This window comes from Acomys minous (genome assembly GCF_964271855.1).
Source record: "Acomys minous genome assembly, chromosome: 13".
NCBI classification, from domain to species: domain Eukaryota; kingdom Metazoa; phylum Chordata; class Mammalia; order Rodentia; family Muridae; genus Acomys; species Acomys minous.
The window spans coordinates 100,891,481-100,912,936 of NC_140495.1; the positions used below are offsets into that span (position 1 = coordinate 100,891,481).

A 21,456-nucleotide genomic window follows, 5' to 3' on the forward strand; every position below is an offset into this window, starting at 1 on the left:
CCAGGTCAGGTCCAGCTAAGGCTAAAAATCCTCTCATTCCTACCACAGAAAGACTCATTCGCGTTAAAACTAACTTCCTGTTACTTGGCTTCCATATGGGCACCTACAAGCTTATAAACAAACAAGTGACTTATAATCACTTACACTCAGTGGTTCCCAACCCTCCCAATGCTGGGACCCTTTAATACAGTCCCTATAGATGTGACCCCCAACTATAAAAATCTTTTTTGTTGCTACTCCATAGCTGTAATTTTGCTACTGTTATGAACCATAATGTAAATATTTTTGGAGAGAGAGAGGCTTGCCGGAGGGGTGTGACGCAGAGGTTGAGGACTGCTGCTTTAACTCGTCTTAATTTACCTTTAAATGCTAAACTTTAATTATAAATTCTTCTGATTATTTCACCATTGCGTATATATCTCTATCTTGATATATCCCAACAGAAGAAATAAGAAAAACTTTATTTATTTTTTATGTGTGCCCTTTCACAAAATATAAACCAGAGATAAGAATGAATTCAGATACTTCAACTGATAGTAAAACTCTGATGTATTTTAATTTTAAATGAATTTACTTTCGGACATCACTGCAATAAATACAAGAAACAGATTTCTTAAAGTGACTCCCATTTTAATAGAAATGCTTATAATGTGTGTGGTCTATGTACATAGACCACAGCAGCTTGCACCTACGCATGTAACAGATGGATGACCTGCCAGCCAGGTCTCAGTGCTTGTGGTCTTCATCTAAAAATCTTAAAGAAAAACAGGCTAATTATCCTAGAAAATATGGAATATATCATATAGAGTATATTGTTATAAGTATTATAAATACATTGGAATACAATATAAAAAGGGTACTGTACTGCTTTAAGAAAAGTCTAAACCCTAAATAATAATTACCATGAAAGCCTTTTAAATTTAAAGATACAATTTTTAAAAGTAATGCATAAAATCTACATATTAGAATGTAGATGTGGTCCTTTAAATACTTTGTGTATTTTATGGTGGAAAACCACCTCCGTAAACTCGCACTTCTCATTTATCTATTTCATCAATATTTCTCTTTATAAGCCCCGAAAACCTTGCTTCTTCAGTTTTCATTGTATAAAAGTCTAGGGTTCACAGATGCTAAAATAATTGATATGAAACGGTAAAAGTCTTACATATGATAATAAAGTGACTTTATTTCCTTCATGAAAATCCTCCCTCAATATAAGGCTTTTGCCTAAATATAATTTTCAGCCTTTCATATTATATTCAAAACTGTAAAGCATTGCCAGTTTTATTACCATGAATTCACCGTAGGATTACTTTGATTTCGACATTCAACAAAACTTCATGGTAAGTGGTTGATACCAGAGACAGAACTTACAAAACACAGTCCCTTGTTTCTATGTGAGACTCTGTCTCTCTGTCTCTCTGTCTCTGTCTCTGTCTCTGTCTCTGTCTCTGTCTCTGTCTCTGTCTCTGTCTCTCTCTGTCTCTGTCTCTGTCTCTCTCTCTCTCCCCCTCCCCCTTCCCTACCCTCGTGTGTGTGTTTGCACATGGGTGCATAATGTATGCCATGCATGTGCACATATATATATATATATATATATACACACACACACATACATATACATATACATATACATATATACATACATATGTTGAATTAATCAGTACTCCTTCACCTGATTTAATTGGAGGAGAGCCTGAAAGACAACTTTTATTACCAATTGTTTACAGAAAGATTTTGTTTGTTTTCTGTTTGCTTTTCTTTGCTATTAAAGACAAATAGGAGAATCAGTTGAAGCAAGTTAATTTATTAGCTGTCCTTTGCAGCCACTGCTTTTTAACTTACACTATTAATCTGAGTAGTAGAAACCGGCACTAGAGGCATTTTTTTTCTTTTACTAAGCTAATTTCACAAAGGCATTATATTTTGGTGGTAACTTTTATTGTTTTATTCTTTCATGATTTTATTGCTTTCTATAAAAGCTGTATTTTTCTAGTCCTGCAGAGCCGGCAAACAAATGAAAACTGCCTTCTAACTTTCAGAAGCAGTGCGAATCGTTAAGCACCCCTCTCTGCTCTCTCCGTGCAGGCACTCCATCTGTACCGTGTACATCGAGGTCCTGCCTCCCAACAACCAGAGCCCTCCCCGCTTCCCACAGCTGATGTACAGCCTGGAAGTCAGTGAAGCCATGAGGATCGGGGCTGTGTTGTTAAATCTCCAGGTGTGTAACATGGCGAGAGGTCACAGGCGATGATGGTTCTCGCGAGCTTCTACTAAGCCGGGCGGAAGCCCTCGCACACTTGCTTACGTTGTAGCGAATGACGTTTCTGCCTGGGAAGAAAGGGGCAGGGGCAAATGGCATGTGGATAAGGGCCTTCCACATAGGCGGATCTATTTCATAGACTGCGTAGGTGAAAACTAAACACGGGCTGGCAGGGATTGCTCTCAGTGATCGCGGGAGAGAACGAAAGAATAAAACGCGCGTGTGTGAATATTTTGTGCTTTGCAACTGAGGAGGACAGCCAACCGTCGTCCTTGCTTTTCCCGCCTGGATTTATGTTTGCTGCAATGTCATCCAATCTCCGGTTGACGGTGGCATTCGGAGGCCGAGGCAAACTTCCTTTTACCCTATGGCCACAGATATGTGTTAATGGCCGTGTTTCAGGGTATTCGTTGGCATGGAAACGGTGCTCTGGGATGACATTCCTACTTACAGCTCAAGGTGCCTGGAGTATGAGGTTCTGATAAGAGAATAGCTTGGTTTTCAGGATTTACATGTCACTGACCAGAGCATACTGAAGCACTCCAGGTTTGCCGTTGACTGCGTGTGTGGCTTCAATCTGTTTTGCATATGCTGTCAATAATTAACTGTCTCTGGTTTAAAGAGTGATGTAGATGGTATCAGAAAAAAAAACTATATGAAGAGGAAGTGGCGTATAGAAGAGGACTTAAGAGAAAGACAGAAAATGAAATACCACTTTTTATCTCATATGTAGACTCAGATACAAATATATATTCCTACACTTTAATATATGACATTAAAGTAAAAGATGCTGTTTAACGCAGGGTAAAAAGATTCAGTATGAACAAAGTATAGTTGTGTATATGTGTGTGTGTACAGATGTATCTAAGTATCTGTGTTAGTGTATGTGCATGTGTGTGTACATGTGTATGTGTGTGCATGTGTTCGTGTGTCTGTATTTGTGTATATGTGTCAATCTGTGCCTTGTGTAGATATACATGTGTGTATGTGTGGTATCTAAGTTTGTGTGTCTCTGTGTGTATGCATGTGTGTGTATTTGTATGTTGTGTCAAAAATGTCATACTAGATATAACAATTACTAGTGCCCACTAAAATATTAATAAATTTCCTTTAAAAGATCAAAATTAGTCATAAGACATTACTTTACCTGTTCATAGGACAGACTTCATGTTTCTTGGTGTTGCTTGAATATGGCATAGTTTCTGGTAGAGGTATTCAGGAAGCTGGACTTGACATTAAGAGACATTTATTAAAGTAACATGTTAAGGAAAACCCCAGCCTCAACATAGGACACAGCTACTTTTTGCTCAATGTTTTTACATCCATATGACCTATGACCACCTCATTCACAGTGGCAGGGTCATCCTGTGGCTATCCAAATGCCAGAATTCCATTGGCATTCCCAAGCTCTTCTGGGGTTTTCATTTAATATTTACTTTACTGATGTTATCCACAAGACTTGATGTTTTCCTTTTTATTTTTTAATATTAGGGCTGGAGAGATAGGTCAGCTGTTAAAGGCTAGGCTCACAATCAAAAGGTATTATTTAATTACTAATAGAATGTGTGGGCCACAAAACTACAGGCAAGTAGAAATATCAGTAATAATAAAATATCAAGAATTCTAATGGGCAAATTAAAAATATATAGCACTTATCCAGTTAGACAAAACAGCTAACCATATTATTCTAAGGATGGGGAAAATAAACCTTAATATACATTCATTTAAATAAAATAATAAAAAGCACATCCATGAGAAAGTATTTATCAAAACAAAAAATACAAAAAACATAATAAATCTTAAACTTTAAATATTCAGTCAAGAAATTATCCATGGTTTACAATTAAATCCTCCCTTACAACGTTCCCTTTGTAATATGCCTTGTATAAGATAAACCATAGCATTTGCTTATAAGGCAGCCTGGTTTTTTATGCCAGTAAATCTCAGGAAGGTCTTGGAACCTTGTTATAAGAGAATAACACTAACTCGGCATTCAAGATGAATCGAGTTTGCTTTTCTCATATCTCGCATTTCTTTGGCACAAAGGCTGGGGAAAAAATTACTTGCGATGACATTTCTATTCCCCTTAGTGTTTCTGGAAGAAGCAAAAGAAAGAACACAGCTGTGGCGGCGGGATGGATGAGAAGGAATAAGGGTGTCACCATCAAGGGTTCCTCAAAGACTACCAACCTCTTTTGTTCATAGTCCGCTGAGGCACAGTTTAAACTCATGACCTCTAAGTTGAAAGGCGTCCATCAAATTACTCCTCCAGAGTCTTGCAATAAGAGGACATGTAAGAGGCACGGTGGTGCCTGCAGCTCTCTGTCCTTCTGCTTTCTACCCATGTGGTGGTGCCACCCAACACAAAAAGAAAAGGAAAGGCCTTAGGTAGTGAAGGATTTGCTTCGGGAGAAACCTAGAATCTAGCGGCTACAGTGGTCCTGGCTTTCAGCCGCACATCCACTGTTAAATATGTCCTTTTCATTCTCCCTAAGGCTGTTTAGGAAGCTGTGGTCTCCTCTCTGTGTGAAGACTATCATGGGGCTGGTATTCCAGAGAGGAAAACTGCCCTCAGACCTCCGTTTCTCACTCTCATGCCAACCGTAGGTGACATGGGGTAGGACTTTCTTCCCTCCAGAGTTGCTATGTGGGTCTGCAGTGTGCTTTCCATCCATCTTTATCCATATTAAATAGTGGCTTCAAAACGCCGTGGAGTTTAACCCACATGCCTGAAGGCAGCATTATTTTTAGTCTTGAAGAAAAATGCCCTTCTGCCTTGACCTCGCTACAGAATTGATTCTTTCCCGTAACAGTCTGAATCAAATGCAGGCTGTCCTACCTGTGCCCGTCTACAGCTCGGGGCCCGTCAGAGGTGCTAATTTGTTTTTCTGACATTTGAAGTGCTCTAGAAGTTTCAGGCTCTTGCTCTCCTCTTTCATTTCTTCCCCTTTTTATTTGACAAATATTCCTTATACAATGGGATGTACTTTTGCCCTGAAGATGACCCAGGAGTTTATGATTCACTCAACACGGTGCACTGGGTACAGGCGTGCACCAGATAATTGACAGTGTTGTGCTGGGTGCTTTTCTTTAATATTTTTTTTCTCTTCTGTGATCAAATATTTTCTCTGAGCATTCAAGTTCCTTCACGTGTTACTGTCCTGATGAGAACTGAAGGTTGGGCTTGAAGATGCCATCCCATGGATGACAGGAGCCATTTATCCCCGTTGGTGGCCTGCCCTGCCTCTCCTATATGTGTAGAGGAGGAAGTGCATTGATTCCCTCCCCCCTTTATCTTCAGTCTGTGTGGTGGGAAATTTATTTGTGTGCCTTCGTTAGCACTACATTTCAGATTTGGAATGGCTCTTTCGTTATTAGCATTATCTCAGAGGAATAATGTCAGGAGTGCAGAAGCCACAGCTAAAATGTGTGAGATAATGATATTGGTTATCTAGCTCCAAGCCTAAATTGTAGTTTATATTAAAAAATGGACAGATGGTAGAAATATAATAGATAGACTGAGAGGGATGATAAATTATGGTAGAGATAGATAGAAAGATAGATACATGCATACATACATACATGAGAGATGATAGATAAATGATAGATTATATATATGATAGATAGATAGATAGATAGATAGATAGATAGATAGATAGATAGACAGATGGTAAATAAGTAAAAGGGAGACAGGGAAGGATGGAGCAAAACAAAGGAGAGTAGGCTGTTTGATAATGTCCGTTGCCTGCTTCTTGAACAAAATTAACGGAAAGTCATAGAGAAATTTTTCTTTCTTGGGTGGAATGGAGTTTAAATGTGCATGCATGCTCACACACACGTGTTACATGTATGAGTGTTTGCTTGCATGTTTTTCTGTGCATCAAGTGCATGCTGGTGCTGGTGGAGGCCAGGAGAGGTTGTCAAGTCACTGGAACTAGAGGTACAGATGGTTGTGAGCTACCATGCAGGCACTGCGACTTAAGTCCCCTGGTAGAGCAGTCATTGCTGTTAACTACTGAGCATCTTCCCTGACCCTCAAGAGTAGGCCTTTCTGAACATCGTTTTTGGGGAGAGAGAGAGCAGGATGCAGGCGTATCAGAATCTGGGAGATACTGAGTTTCATCAAAGTGCCGGTTCTGTCTAGCGGACTCCGCTGAAGCCAGAGCTGAGGCGGGCAGTAGCTGTGAGTTGTGAGGGTTACCCAGGAAGTGGGATGCAGGAAGATGCAGCCTGGCCCTATGCAAGGCATCTCCCTTTGGAAGACTCAATTGCCGCATGGAGTGACAGCTAAAGCCATTTGGCAGGCAGCATTTCCAACACACACGGGGCACACCGCTCTGTTCTTAGAAGGAGTTGTGGGATAACTGTCACAGTAATGTCACGGAATCTCAGAATTAATTTACTTTGGACCGAGCACTTGACACTAACTCTCTTCCTCCCAAGATAAACAAGGCCCCCCCTGCGTTTACCCCCCAACTCACTAACTGGCATCTTCATTTCACAAGTTCTCAGACCTCCTTTCAAGTCACCCCTGAACTTCCACTTTCTCTGTAGTCCCCACTTCCAGTCAGTCAACCAAACTGGTTAGTCCCAAGACAACTCACAGTTTCAGTGTTTCTCCCCGGTCCCACTGCCTTCAGCTGACCTCACCAGCTGCTGTCCCTTGTCTACATAGCTCCTGACTAGATCTGAAATCCATAAACTTGACCCTATTAGCACTCAGCGTCTTAAGTAGTCAGAAGCAGTCTTTTAAAACATGTTATTAGGAACAGAAACATCTTTTTTTTTTTAACTTAAATTAACCCATTTATTGCAAGTTAGGCAAGTCTCAAAGGGTAGCGCTTCTACTGGTCTTTCAGTTCCTTGAGTCTTCTGATGCAAGACTTCACTGTGACGGCAGAAGTGGTGTTGTAGGTCCAGGCCCCACCAGCCACTGTTTTCATGCAGGAACCACAGTGCCAGATGCCAACGGCTCGTCTCTTCATCTTGGTCTTGCCACAGAAGGAGCAAGTGTACTTGGCGTGCTGTCTGATTTCAATTTTCTTCACCATTTCCCGGAGGGACGCACCATGGCGAGTCCGGTATTTCCCGACAAGCCCGACCTTCTTTGGTGCGTGTCGCCATCTTGCCGGAACCGAAGCCAGAGCCCGAAGAGCAGAAACATCTTTTTTAAGGAGCCCTGAAGCCCCAGGCCCAGAAAATCCAGTTCTAGTGTACATTGCTTCATCAAATTTTGATCTCAGAAAAAACACTTTAGAAACATGCACATTTTGCAGCATTTTAATTACGATTAAAAAATGGCATCCAGGTCCGCAAGTAGCCTTATTGCCTGGCACAAAAGCGGGCTAACCACACTTAACCAGAACTGTTATCAATAACATTTTAGCTTAAATAGAAACTAACTGTGCCCCTGATGCCGCCACTGTCAAAGTTAGCAGCAAACACAAAATATTCAATTTGTTTTAAATAGCCAGTCACTTTACAATTTTACTACAACTAGATCAAGATCCTAAGAAAGTTGAACAACTTTGACTATAAATAATTAAATGAAAGGCGGTCAACTCTGAAATCATGCGCACACAAGTCACACCAAATGGACTCAGCAGTTTTTAATTCAGATATTTATGTATTTATATGTTTATGTATTTGTGTGTGTACAAAACAATAATAATGATAAAGAAGCCACCAATTTGATTGGGAGTTAGAGTAGCATAAGACTCTACTGTCATGGGAGGGGACAGAGCAGGGACAGGGATGGGGGTAAGTGATATGATCATATTTTTACAGATTGATAATTCCATGTTGATTAAAATTAATACATTTAAAAATCACAAAGAATAAAATTTCTTTGTAAAAGTACCCATTGATTGATTGTGTATGTATGTCTGTGTGCTGAGTATACATGTGTGTGCACCATGTGCATGCAGAAGCCAGCAGAAGTCAGAAGGGAGTCAGACCCTTGACGCTGGAGTTGTAGCTCATGGGACTGGGGACTGAACTCAGGTCTTCTGCAAGAGCAGTGAGTGCGCAAGTGCTCTTCACCTCTGAGCCTTCACTCCAACCCCTTAAAGCAACATTTCCAATAGTGCTTTCACTAATGTGCCTTTGTCAGAGACTTCTGTAGCTTCTATTACAGGTTTTGAGAGGAAGGACAGTTTCTGTCAGAAGCATAAAGTTGAATCTGAATGAAGCAGCCTGCGCAAACCTGCACGGGTCTGCACCAGGCCCTCTGTGTATATATTATGGCTTCCAGTTTAGTGTTTTTAGTGGGATCCCTGGGTGTGTGAACAAGTGGATCTCTGATTATTATGCCTTCTCTTGGGCTCTTTTCCTTCTGTTGGTGTGTCTTGTCCAACTTTGAAATGATAGTTTTTGTTTTATCTTATTATAGTTTATTCTATTTTTTTAAAAAATGAATAAATGATTGAAAAAAGTGAATTTCTGATCCAAGCAACATAGTGACTCAATTGAATGACATTAGCATTATATTGGTAGCTTTTTAAATACAAATGCATACAAAGTTAGATGTTAAGATATCTCACTACACAGAACTATTGGTAGCAAATTGTATTCTTGTGACCTTAGCATTACTATCCTAGTAACACTGGCAGAATACACATTTACTTTATATGGAGCAAAGCCAGAAAAAAGTAAAAATATCTCTACATAGAGACTGGTCTTAAAACTATCCTTTTAAGTTCACGTTTTAAGTTATCCTAACAAAAGTAGTTTACATTTTTCTGAGGATTTATATATATATAAATTCTAACAATTCAATCCTCCTGTAACAGCACACACTAGTTCTGTCTGTTTGGGAAACACTTAAAGCAGCCATGCTCCATCACTTCCTCTTTCACTTGCAGAATAATCTAACCCAGATGCTAGATGTTGCATTTTTATACAGGTCACATCTTCTATAATTGTCATTTTGAAAACAGAATTTAACAAGAAGATTTTTGTGAAACACATCTACCCATCACTGCCTCTGCTTTACAGCCTTAAGAAAAATCTCATACTTATGGCTTGATTATCAAGAACATTCCTGAGAGAGAATCCCATACAAGATAATCTAACATACATCAGTTGACGATCTTTTAATCTACACAAGGCGCTAACGTCCTCATAGTGCCAAAGGCAGCCTGAAGCTGCTGTTTTATACACCGTGAAGTAACTTAGGGCAGATGCCAGGGTGAACTCCACAGTATTCCAGCCTTTCCTTCAAGACCACGCGCAGCAAGGGCAGGAGGGAGTGATGGCTGGAATCCCAAGTGAGAGCCCATGGTTATGATTCTATCCTCTCTCTCGCTCTAGTATCCTTGTATTGTTTGTTGCCATGACGACGAGACCCTATTTTCTTTAGGTAGCCACAGCCTCTGTTGTTTGATGGAGATGGTCCTGGCTGCCCAGAGGGAATCTCCATGTCCCAATACAATATCTTTAACAGAGCATCACAGGAGATCCTGGAGACTCGTGTAGAGGCAGGACACCCTGTACCTCTCAGGCACTTGAGCAAAAGATGCTTTGGATTTACCTTTGTCATATGTTGAGTGCTTTGTTTGACAGGTTTTGTCATATCTACTTTAAAGGTGATACTTCCCAGTTCTCTGGAGATACCGCTGGGCCTGTCTTTGTGCATCTGTTTGTTTTTTTTTTCAAATCTGTTTATTTTATTTTATTAATTTATTCATATTACATCTCAATGGTTATCCCCTCCCTTGTATCCTCTCATTCCTCCCTCCCTCCCATTTTCCACCTTACTCCCCTCCCCTATGACTGTGACTGAGGGGGACCTCCTCCCCCTGTATAGGTGCATCTGTTTTTTACAAATGACTTTTAACTCAACTATGCCTGTAAATGAAAGTGAGCGATTCCATTTGTTTTATGCTAGGAGACTACTGTATGATTCAAAGAAAAACTAAATTGTCTAATGTAGGTGACATAATAAGTTTTGCTGGTTAGTTAGTTTTTGTTTTGTTTTGTTTTGTTTTGTTTTGTTTTGCAGTAAGCATAGTTAAACCATTTTGCCCTTTTTAAAGTTCAGTGAAAACAGGGCTGATTTGTACCCTGAGTTGAGGTAGAACATTTGTGGAGGGAACTACTTATAGGTGAGATTTCTTTGAGACATTTCAATCCCATCTTTAATAATCTGGCGGTGAAGAATCTTGCTATGCTGTGGTGTTTGTTTTTTGTTTTTTTAAATAAATCTCAGAGTGTGTTTGAGCATCTTGAAGCTCTTGATTGCTTCACATTCTGCCAGCCTCTTGCTGATTAAACTTTAAGTATGTAAATGCCATTATTTCCCTGAGATTTTGATAGATAGAAAGAAACAAAAGAACGAAACACTCAAGAAGCAGTTAGCAGCAGTCGGCTTTCTAGTGAAATTAATGTGAGCCCCATTGATCTGGAGAAGGGCCTGTGGGGTTCCCACACTTTTCTCCTAGGATTGCAGCTGAGAAAATGATTTGAGGATTAAAGAAATCAGAGATTGTTTATATTGGAAGGTTTAAATTTACTCAAGAATCCTAAAGAATTCAATTTCATGCCTCTTGTCCTTACTGTAAATATATATTTAAGATACAGACTTTTAAAATCCAATAGTTTGGAAAATCATAAAGCAAAACATCTTTTTGTCTTTGTTTCCCCACTCACACACATGATTTACTCACACAGGTAACTCACTTGTACACCACGTGACCCACCTGCGCAACACATGACCCACCTCTCACAAGAAGAAGCAGCCGTCTTTGTTTTTAAATGCTGCAGCTTAAGAGTACAAAGCTCAGGGAGGGAAGCAGAATTATTGCACAATAAAAATGGACTCGGCTTTTCAATAAAGCCAGTCCTTCCCTTCCTCCAAAATAAAAGTAGTTTATTTTTGATTTGGGTAATCAAATGGGCAGAAAGCACCACACACTTGATTGCCACACTTGATTGTGTCTGATTGGACACTGCTGGGTGATTTGGACCCAAAAGCTGCCCTGTGAGGCAGGATGGAAAAATGCAAAGACTAGAACCAAACACAGCAGGATAAAATGACCTGGAAGTTTACACTTCGTCTACAATTTTCTCTTACTTTTGTACTTAAAAATGTGTTATGTGTTCACATTATTTATTTTATACAATAGATTTTTTAATTTTTTTTAATTTTTGCTATTCCCTTCTTTTCATTCATCCCTTTCTTTCCATGTTTTCCCCTTCACAGTCACTCATATGTGACTATGTAAGGCATATATGTGTCTATGTGAATATTTGCATACAATTGACTCATAACATAAATACGCCATTTTACCATGTCATAAATATACATGGCATCCTTTAATCTCATCTCTCTTTTGAAACAACATAAAAGGTACAGAAGAGATGGCTACAGAATAATAATTTTGAAATAATTTGTCAGCACGATGTTGTATCCTCATCAAAGGGTACAAGTTACAATTCTTATATATATATATTTAAAAAAAAAGAATGGTTCTTTTCTATATAACTATAACTCAACACTAAAATCAAGAAATAAGTAGACATGTACCTACAGTCTAATAGCCCTCTGACTACTTGCAGCTCTCACTACTCCTCTAATAAAGCCCCAGTGAATGCGATCCACAGTCCAGGGCCCATGCTAATATAAAGCCCTTGATAGCACATATGCACAGTTCAAGACCCCATACTGGCACAGTTGCCTCTTCTTTAGGATCATCAAGCTGAAACGTCCTAGGTTGCTATAACGCTGACTTTTTTTTTTTAAGACTCCTGGACAGTTGCTACTTAATACATGGTCCCTGCAGTTAGTTTGGTTATTAATTCCGCAGAGTCACTGTTTTCTGGCAAGAACACTGGGTGATGCTCTCTCTCCTCTCTCAGGGGACAGAGAGCTTACTTGACTTCACTGTGGATGCTTTGAAGCCGTGACTGCATTAAGGACGGCTCAGTGGTTCTGCTCTTGTGGCTCTTGCAGAGGACCTGGGTCCAGTCCCCAGCACCAGCATTGGGCTGCTCACACTTGCTTGTAACTCCAACTCCAAAATATCAAAGACCCTTTTTACACCTCTCACACACATACACAGCAATGGAAATGCATATTTTCTGAACTACTGTAAAGTGTATCAATTACATTTCCTCACTCATTTCAAGTATTTCTTTTTAACATTTCTGGTGATGTATAAGTAAAACTATCATTACTGTTGCCACAGTGTTCATTTTGCATCAATGAGCTGCTATTTTACTATAAAGAAAGCCCCTCTTTGTCCCAGAAGAACGCATTCATCTATTGATTTATATCAAATGAAGTATATATTTCAACTTTATTCAAAAAATAATAAACCATTGCTGTTACTATAGCCCATACACTGAAATAGTAAGAAGTATTGCCCTCTCAAAACACAGGTGGTTTACTTAACTTGACAGATGTTTCTCCAAATTCTTGAGATGGAGACGTGTGAGGTCAGATGGCCACCATAGTCAGGGTCCAGAATGTCCTCACTGTGTCTTCTTGTACAGGGGCAGGGGCAGGGGCAGGGTGAAGAAGAACTCACCCCCAGTCCTCTTCATGCAAGGACACAGGCCCACTCTTGATATTTCCCTCCTGGGGACAACCCTATTCAGCCGAGGTCTTCATGTGTGAGGTTGTAGGAGATCATGTCCGTGTCATTGGACTTAGTTTCATGACTCTGTCCAAGGAGGACCTTGTATTCCTAAACATCAACAGATATATAACAGATGCTTTCTCAGGAGTCATTAAAGTAGTAAATAAATAAATAGAAAATAAATCAAAGGCACACTGTTTCTGCATTTGGGATGCTATGATTGTTTTACATTTTATTATGTCAGCCATGGATTAAGCTATATGAAAAGCTCTGGTTTTTATGATCATACAGTGATATTTACACAAACACATGCACACAAATGCATTCATTTACACACATATAAGCACATGTGTGTATGTACATATTATGTACATTTATCATGTATTATATATGTATGTATATGTATACATAATACACAAATGTGTACACATGTGTGAGGCTGTGAAAGGTCATGTGTGGGGTTGTAAGAGGTCATGTTCTCTCGTATATGTATACACACAAACATAACAAATACACCATAAACATACAACCATGCATACACACAAGCACACAAATGCACACACTTACACATAGGTACATATGTATTTCATACACACATGTACAAACAGACACAAGCATATTACACACACTTATGTAGACCTATTTCAATTGTCTTAATGGCTGTGGTAGCTTACACCTACCGCAGTAATATGCGAGTGCCCTTGACTCAAGTTTACTACCAGGATTTGCTTTTATTTTTGCACTGAATAGCTATCATAGCTGAATGAGGCAAGAGTGGGCCTTTGGTTTTCACTTAGTTCTTTTATGACTCTGGGACCATAACCTGTTTATATATCAGTTGACATTTTCTGTTTCGGATTGTGAGAAATACCTGTTCACATCTTTTACCCAATTTTGATCAATCAGAAGTGTTTGCTGTTGTTTGAGTTCCTTCCTGACTCTGTGTATTACTCCTCTCTCGTGTGCATGGAAGGCAACGTTTCCTCTTGCCCATGAGAGACTTTCCATTATGCAAAAGACTCAGGTTTATGCGTTCATATTTGTCTATTTTGCTTTTGTCCTTCTGTTTTTTGATATATTGCCACATGTATTTGTTACCTATACAGACTTCCGGGGAAGCGTGCCTTGTGTTTGCTGCTGGTAGCCTCGTAGTCTCAAGCGCTTCATCTGGGTCTCTAAGGCACGCTGAGTCCCTGCGGGGGTTTGCATCAGATTTCATCCTCCTGTATATTGAAATTCAGTTTTCCAAGTACCACTTATTTGAAGAGGTGATCCTTCCCAAAGTGCTGTTTTTGACAACCCTGGAGAGACTCTCTTGGCAGTAGATGTGTGGGTCTGTTTCTGTATTCCATGATGTGTCACTGGTCTGAGCATTCATTTTTTAAAACATATTTTATTAATTTATTCATATTACATCTCAATTGTTATCCCCTCCCTTGTATCCTCCCATTCCTCCCTCCCTCCCATTTCCCCCTTACTCCCCTCCCCTATGACTGTGACTGAAGGGGACTTCCTCCCTCTGTTTATGAGCATCCATTTTTAACCTACAAAAACGCTGTCACTCTGACTCAATCAGGCCGTGAATCATGAGACCAAGGGATTGTGACAGCACTGACTTTGTTCTCTGAAGACTTCTTTGGCTTTTTGAAACCCCTTGGGCTTCCATTTGTAAGGAATATCATAAATATGTTAATGGGAATTGCAATTGAATATGTAAATTTTCCTGGATAATAAGAACATGTTAATTTTTTTCTAAAATAGCATAAATAAAAGGTGTGTGTGTGTGTGTGTGTGTGTGTGTGTGTGTGTATGTGTGTGTAAAACTTATCAGTATCTTGAATTTTTTTGTCATGGAGGAAGCACCTGCATCCTTGATGAAATTTATTCCTATGGAGTTACCATAACCACTCTAAGTGGGATACTCCCTCGCTAACATCAATGTTGGCTTGGGAAAAGGGTCCTTATAAGTTTGCATCTTGAAATGCTCATAAATTTGTCACATGCTATACTGTTTTGTTGGAACCTTTATATTTTCTATCTATAGAATCATTTCATCTGCAAATGGGAATAATTTGACTTTCCAGTTTCCCATCTGTGTTTCTTTTATTCTTTCTCATCATAATGGGACTAAGACTCTATGGAATATGGTGATTAAAGTGCACATCCGTGTTCTTCCCAGCTGTTCAGAAAGCACCTTAAACTTCCTCTCATTCAATGTGATGCTGGCTATAGTTTTTTATATACTGTCTTATTATATTTCAGAAGTGTTACATATATACAAATTTTGTTCAGCTTTATCATGAAAATATTGGATTTTATTGAATGTTTTTCTTGTATCTATCGACATGAACATGCCATTTCTTTTATTGAATTGCTAGGAGGCATAACATTTATTGATCTGTTTGTTATTAATCCAAACTTGATGCCCTGAGATAAATCCCAGTGGATCATGATAAATTGTCTTTTTCATGTGCTCTCAGATTTATTAATGAGTATTTTTGATAAGTTTTGCTTCTGTGTCCATTAAGTTCCCATGGCCTTAAATTTTTATTCTCTCTGTCTCTCTATCTTTCTTTCTCTGTGTGTATCTCTGTCTCTCTGTGTGTCTCTGTCACTCTCTCTCAGTGTGTGTGTGTGTGTGTGTGTGTGTGTGTGTGTGTGTGTGTGTGTATGTCTCTATGTTTGGGGAGTTGTCTTTATGTGTGTGTCTCTGTGAGGTGTGTGTGTGGTTGTCTGTATATGTGTGTCATTGTGTGTGTGGTATGAGTATGCATGTGGCTGTTTGTGTGTGTGTGTGTGTGTGTGTTTGTGTGTAGTTGTCTGTATGTGTGCATGTCTCTGTATTTATCTCTCTGATTTTCTCTTTCTGTGTCTCTCTCTTTCTGACTGTCTCTGACTCTCTGTGCCTCTGTCTCTCTTTGTCTCTCTGTCTGTCGCTATCACTTTCTCTCAGTGTGTGTGTGTGTGTGTGGTGTGAGTATGTGTGTGTTTGTCTGTCTCACTGTCTGTCTGTCTGTCTGTCTGTCTGTCTGTCTGTCTGTCTCTGTGTGTGTGTGTGTGTGTGTGTGTGTGTGCACTTTTCTGGGGTTGTCAACAAAATAATGTTAGCTTCAGATGAGTATTAAGGAATGCCTTCCCTTTTGTTTGTTTGGGTTTTTATATAAAAGATATTTTAAATAATTTATTCAGATTATATCTTCATTGTTGTTCCTTCACTTGTATCTTCCTCCTCCTCATCCCTCCTTCTTTCACCTTATTCCCCTCCCCTGGGCCTGTGACAGAAGAGGACCTCCTCCCCCACCACATGATCACAGCCTATGAGGTCTCATCTGGGTAGCCTGTTTCCCCTTCCTCTGAGTGCCACCAGGCTGCACCACCAAGGGGAAGTGGTCAAATAGGGGGGCACAAGAGTTCATGTCAGAGTTAGTCCCCGTTCTCCACACAACTGTGGAGAATGCGCTGTCTATTGGCTAGATCTGATTAGGGAGTCTAGGTTTACAGCGTGTATTGTCATTGGTTGGTACAGTAGTTTGTGTATGCTCTCCTGGGTCCAGAACCACCAGCCTTGATGGTCTTGTAGGGTTCCAGGTCCTTCTATTCCACATTATCCCATACCTCTCTCACCTGGATTCCCAATAGCAAGTCCCAGGATCTGTCCCAATATCCCACTAAGGGAAGACTCTCAGAGGACATCCATGTTTGGCTAGTATATACCATGTGTATCTTTCTGGGTCTGTGTTAACTCACTCAGGATGATCATTTCTAGTTCCATCCATTTGCATGCAGATTTCAAGATTTCCTTGTTTTTAATAGCTGAGTAGTACTCCATAGTGTAAATGTACCACAGTTTCTTTAACCATTCTTTGACTGAGGGACATCTAGGTTGTTTCCAGATTCTGGTTATCAAGAATAAGGCTGATATGAACATAGTTGAGCAAATGTCTTTGTTGTATGGTGGAGCATCTTTCGGGTATATTCCAAGGAGTGGGATAGCTGGGTCTTGAGGTAGCCCTATTACCAATTTTCTGAGAAAACGCCAGATTGATTTCCAAAGTGGTTATACATGTTTACATTCCCATCAGCAATGGAGGAGTGTTCCCCTTTCTCCACATCCTAGCCAACATGTGCTGTCACTTGAGTTTTTGATCTTACCCATTCTGACAGGTGTAAAATGGAATCTCAGAGTTATTTTGATTTGCATTGCTCTGATGACTAAGGACGTTGAATATTTCCTTAAGTGTTTCTCAGCCATTCCATATTCCTCTATTGAGAATTCCCTGTTGAGCTCTGAACCCCATTTCTTAATTAGGTTATTTGTTTTGATGGTGTTTAATTTCTTGAGTTCTTTATATATTTTGAATATTAGATCTTTGTCAGATGTATGGTCCGTGAAGATCTTTTCCCAGACTACAGACTGTCACTTTGTTTTGTTGACAGTGTCTTCTGCCTTTCAGAAGTCTCAGCTGTATGAGGTCCCATTTATTAATTGTTGACCTTAGAGCCTAGACTGTTGGTGTTCTGTTCAGGAAGTTATCTCCTGTGCCAATGAGTTCCAGGCTCTTCCCCACTTTTTATTCTAACAGATTTAGTGTCTCTGGTTTTATGTTTAGATCATTAATCCACATGAACTTTGTACATGGTGATAAATATGAATCTACGTGCATTTTTCTACAGGTAGACATCCACTTAGACCAGCACCATTTATTGATGATGCTATCTTTTTTCCACTGTATAGATTTGGCTTCTTTGTCAAAAATCAAGTGTCCATAGGTATGTAGATTTATTTCTGGGTCTTTGATTCTATTCTGTTGATAAGCCAGCCTATTGCTATGCTAGTACCATGACGTTTTAATTACTATTGCTCTATAGTACAGCCTTAGATTAGGGATATAGATTCCTCCAGGTGACGTTTTATTGTGCAGGATTGTTTTAGTTCTTCTGAGTTTTTTGTTTGCCCATGTGCAGTTGAAAATTGATCTCTCAATGTCTTTTTAAAAATTGTGTATGCATTTTATAGGGATTGCATTGAATCTGTAAATTGCTTTTGGTAAAATGGCCAATTTTACTATGTTAATTCTCCCAATCCACAAACATGGGAGATCTTTGCATCTGCTGATATCACCTTCAATTTCTTTCTTCAGAGACTTGAAGTTTTTTTCCTACAAGTCTTTCACTTGCTTGGCTAGAGTTACACCTAGATACTTTATATTACTTGTTGCTACCATGAAAGGTGTAGTTTCCCTAATTTCTTTCTCAACACAATTGTCATTTATACGCAGGAGGGCCACTGATTTTTTTTTTGAGTTGATTTTGTATCTAGCCACTTTGCAGAAGGAGCTTATCAGCTGTAGGAGTTCTCTGGTAGAATTTTGGGGTCACTTATGTACATTATCATGTCATCTGCAAATAGGGATGATTTGACTTTAGCCATTCCGATGTGGATCCTTTAGATCTCCCTTTGTTGTCTTATTGCTCTAGCTAAAATTTCAAATACTATATTGAAGAGATATGGAGAAAGTGGGCAGCCTTGCCTGGTCCCCGATTTTAGAGGAATTTCCTTGAGTTTCTCTCCATTTAATTTGATGTTGGCTATTGGTTTGCTGTATATAGCCCTTATTATGTTTAGGTATGTGCTTGGTATACCTGATCTCTTGTATACTTTAAACATGAATGGCTGCGGGATTTTGTCAAATGCTTTTTTGGCATCTAAGGAAATGATCATGTGATTTTTTTATTTCAGTTTGTTTATATGGTGGATTACATTGATGGCTTTCCATATATTGAACCATCCCTGCATGCCTGGGATGAAGCCTACTTACTTGGTCATGGTGAATGATATATTTGATGTGTTCTTAGATTCAATTTTTGAGTATTTTATTGAGTATTTTTGCACCAATGTTCACAAGAGAAATTGGTCTGAAATTCTCTTTCTTTGTTGGATATCTTTGACGTGTTCTTGAATTCAGTTTTCGAGTATTTTATTGAGTATTTTTGCATCAATGTTCATAAGATAAATTGGTCTAAAATTCTCTTTCTTTGTTAGGTCTTATGAGGTTTAGATATCAAGGTGAATGGTCATAGAATGAATTTGGTAATGTTCCATCTGTTTCTATTTTGTGGAGTAGTTAGAAGAATATCAATATTAACTCTTCTTTGAAGGTCTGGTAGAATTCTGTGCTGAAACCATCTGGCTTTGGGCTTTATTTGTTAGGAGACTTTTGATGACTACTTCTATTTCTGTAGGAGAAATAGAACAATTTAATTTGTTTATCTGAACTTGATTCAACTTTGGCAAGTGGAATCCATCAAGAAAATTGTCCATTTCCTTTAGATTTTCAAAATCATATAAACTTTTGAAGTAGGACCTAATGATTCCCTGTACTTCTTTAGTGTCTGTTGTTATGTTTCACTTTTCATTTCTGATTTTATTGATTTGGATAGTGTCTCTCTGCCTTTTAGTTAGTTTGGCTAATGGTTTGTCTATCTTGTTGATTTTATCAAAGAACCAGCTCTTGGTTCTGTTGATTCTTTGAATTGTTCTCTTCATTTCTAATTTATTGATTTCAGCCCTGAGTTTGATTATTTCCAGGCATCTATTCCTCTTGGGAGTTTCTGCTTTTTTTTCCCTAGGTATTCCAGATGTGTTGTTGAGATGCCTATATGAGATGTTACCAATCTCTTTAGGAGGGCACTTAGTGCTATGACCTTTCCTCTTAACACTGCTTTCAAGGTATCCCATAAACTTGGGTATGTCATACCTTCATTTTCACTGAATTTTAGGAAGTCCTTAATTTCTTTCTTTATTTCTTCCCTGACCCAGTAGTCATTGAGTAGAGAGTTGTTCAGTCTCCATGTGTGCATAGGCTTTATGTTATTTTTGTTGTGGTTGAAATCCAGCTTTAGTCCATGGTGATATGACAGGATATAAGGTGTTATTTCAATCTTTTTGTATCTGTTGAGTCTTGCTTTGTGACATACTATGTGGTCAATTTTTCAGAAGGTTCCATGAGGTGTGAGAAGAAGGTATAATCTTTTGTGTTTGGGTGAAAAGTTCTGTAGATATCTTTAAGATCCATTTGATTCATGACATCAGTTAGTGTCATTATTTCTCATTTTAGCTTTTGTTTCATTGACCCATCCGTTTGTGAAAGTGGGATGTTAAAGTTCTCCCACTATTATTGTGTGGGGTTGATGTGTGGTTTAAGCTTTATTAATATTTCTTTTAAAAATGTGTGCCTTGTATTGGGGACATATACATTCAAAATTGTGATGTCCTCTTAGCTGAATTTACCTTTGATGAGTATGACATGTCCTTCCTCATCTCTTTTGATTATTAGATATTAGAATGGCTACACCAGCTTGCTTCTGTGTCTGTTTGCTTGGGATACTTTTTCCATCCTTTTACCCTGAGGTATTGTCGATCATTGGGACTGAGATGTGTTTCTTGAATGCAGAAGAATGTTAGGTCCTGTTTATGCATCCATTCTGTTAGTCTGTATCTTTTTATTAGAGAATTGAGGCCATTGATATTGAGAGATATTAGTGACCAGTGACTGTTAGGTCCTTTGATTTTGATGATAGTTGCAGTAGAGTTTTTGTCTGATTATGTTTTGCTACAGTGAAGTTATCTATTTTCCTTGTTATTTTGGTTGGAATTTGTAACTTTGAGTTGGAATTTTCCTTCTAGTAACTTCTGAAGGGCAGGATTTGGGGATAGGTACTGTTTGAATTTGTTTTTGTCATGGAATATCTTGTTTTCTCCATCAATGGTTATTGAAAGTTTCACTGGATATAGTAGTTTGGATTGGCATCTGTGGTCTCTTAGTGTTTGCAGGACCTCTACCCAGGCCATTTTGGCTTTTATGGTCTCTGCTGAGAAGTTAGGTATATTCTGATAGGTTTGCCATTATATGTTATTTGGCCTACTTCACCTGCCTCTTTAATATTTTTTCTTTGTTCTATACATTTTGTGTTTTGATTATTCTTTTCTGGTCTATTCTATTGGGTGTTCTGTAGGCCTTTTGTATGTTTATTTGCATCTCTTTCTTTAAGTTGGGGAAATTTTCTTTTATGATTTTGTTGAAAATATTTTCTGGGCCTTGGAGCCAGACATCTTTTTCCTCAATTCCTATTATCCTTAGGTTTCATCTTTTTGTGATGTTATTGATTTCTTGGATATTTTGTGTCAGAAATTTTTCATACTTAACATTTTCTTTGATGATTGCATCACATTCTTCAATTGCATCTTCTACACCCAAGATTCTTTCCTCCATCTCCTGAATTCTGTTAGTGAAACATACCTCCTCATTTCTCCTCTAAGTTCTCTCATTCCCTGCTTTCTTCTGTCTGTGTTTTTATCATTGGTCCATTTTCATCTTCAGATCTTGAACTGTTTTATTGATTTCCTTCATCTAATTGTTTGCATTTTCCTGAATTCTTCCAGTGATTTCTTCATTTCCTTTCCATAGGCTTCTGTCATGGCCTCTCTAAGGTCCTCAATATGTTTGGTTGCATCTTCCTGTATTTGTTTACAGATTTTATTCATTTCCTCCATTATCATATTCATTACTAAGTCATTTTCTTGTGCTTCAATTGTGTCTGAGTACCTAGGGT

At 38.8% G+C, this 21,456-nt stretch overlaps 2 protein-coding genes across 2 annotated transcripts in view; one reads left to right on the plus strand and one right to left on the minus strand.

Annotated features, from left to right (window-relative positions):
- The window catches only part of PCDH15 (protocadherin related 15), a gene marked incomplete at its 3' end in the record, with an annotated part of 1,334,501 nt that overhangs the window by 1,089,488 nt on the left and 223,557 nt on the right, over positions 1-21,456 (plus strand). The window contains exon 18 of the mRNA XM_084754693.1: positions 2,089-2,221. Within this exon, the coding sequence (XP_084610819.1) occupies positions 2,089-2,221 (133 nt within the window). The remainder of the gene's footprint in view (positions 1-2,088; positions 2,222-21,456) is intronic.
- LOC311580738 (large ribosomal subunit protein eL43-like) lies at positions 7,061-7,482 on the minus strand (the record flags this gene model as incomplete). The annotated part of the gene is made up of 1 exon (XM_084752409.1): positions 7,061-7,482. The coding sequence occupies one exon, from the start codon at positions 7,480-7,482 to the stop codon at positions 7,108-7,110; it is 375 nt and encodes a 124-aa protein (XP_084608535.1). The 3' UTR covers positions 7,061-7,107.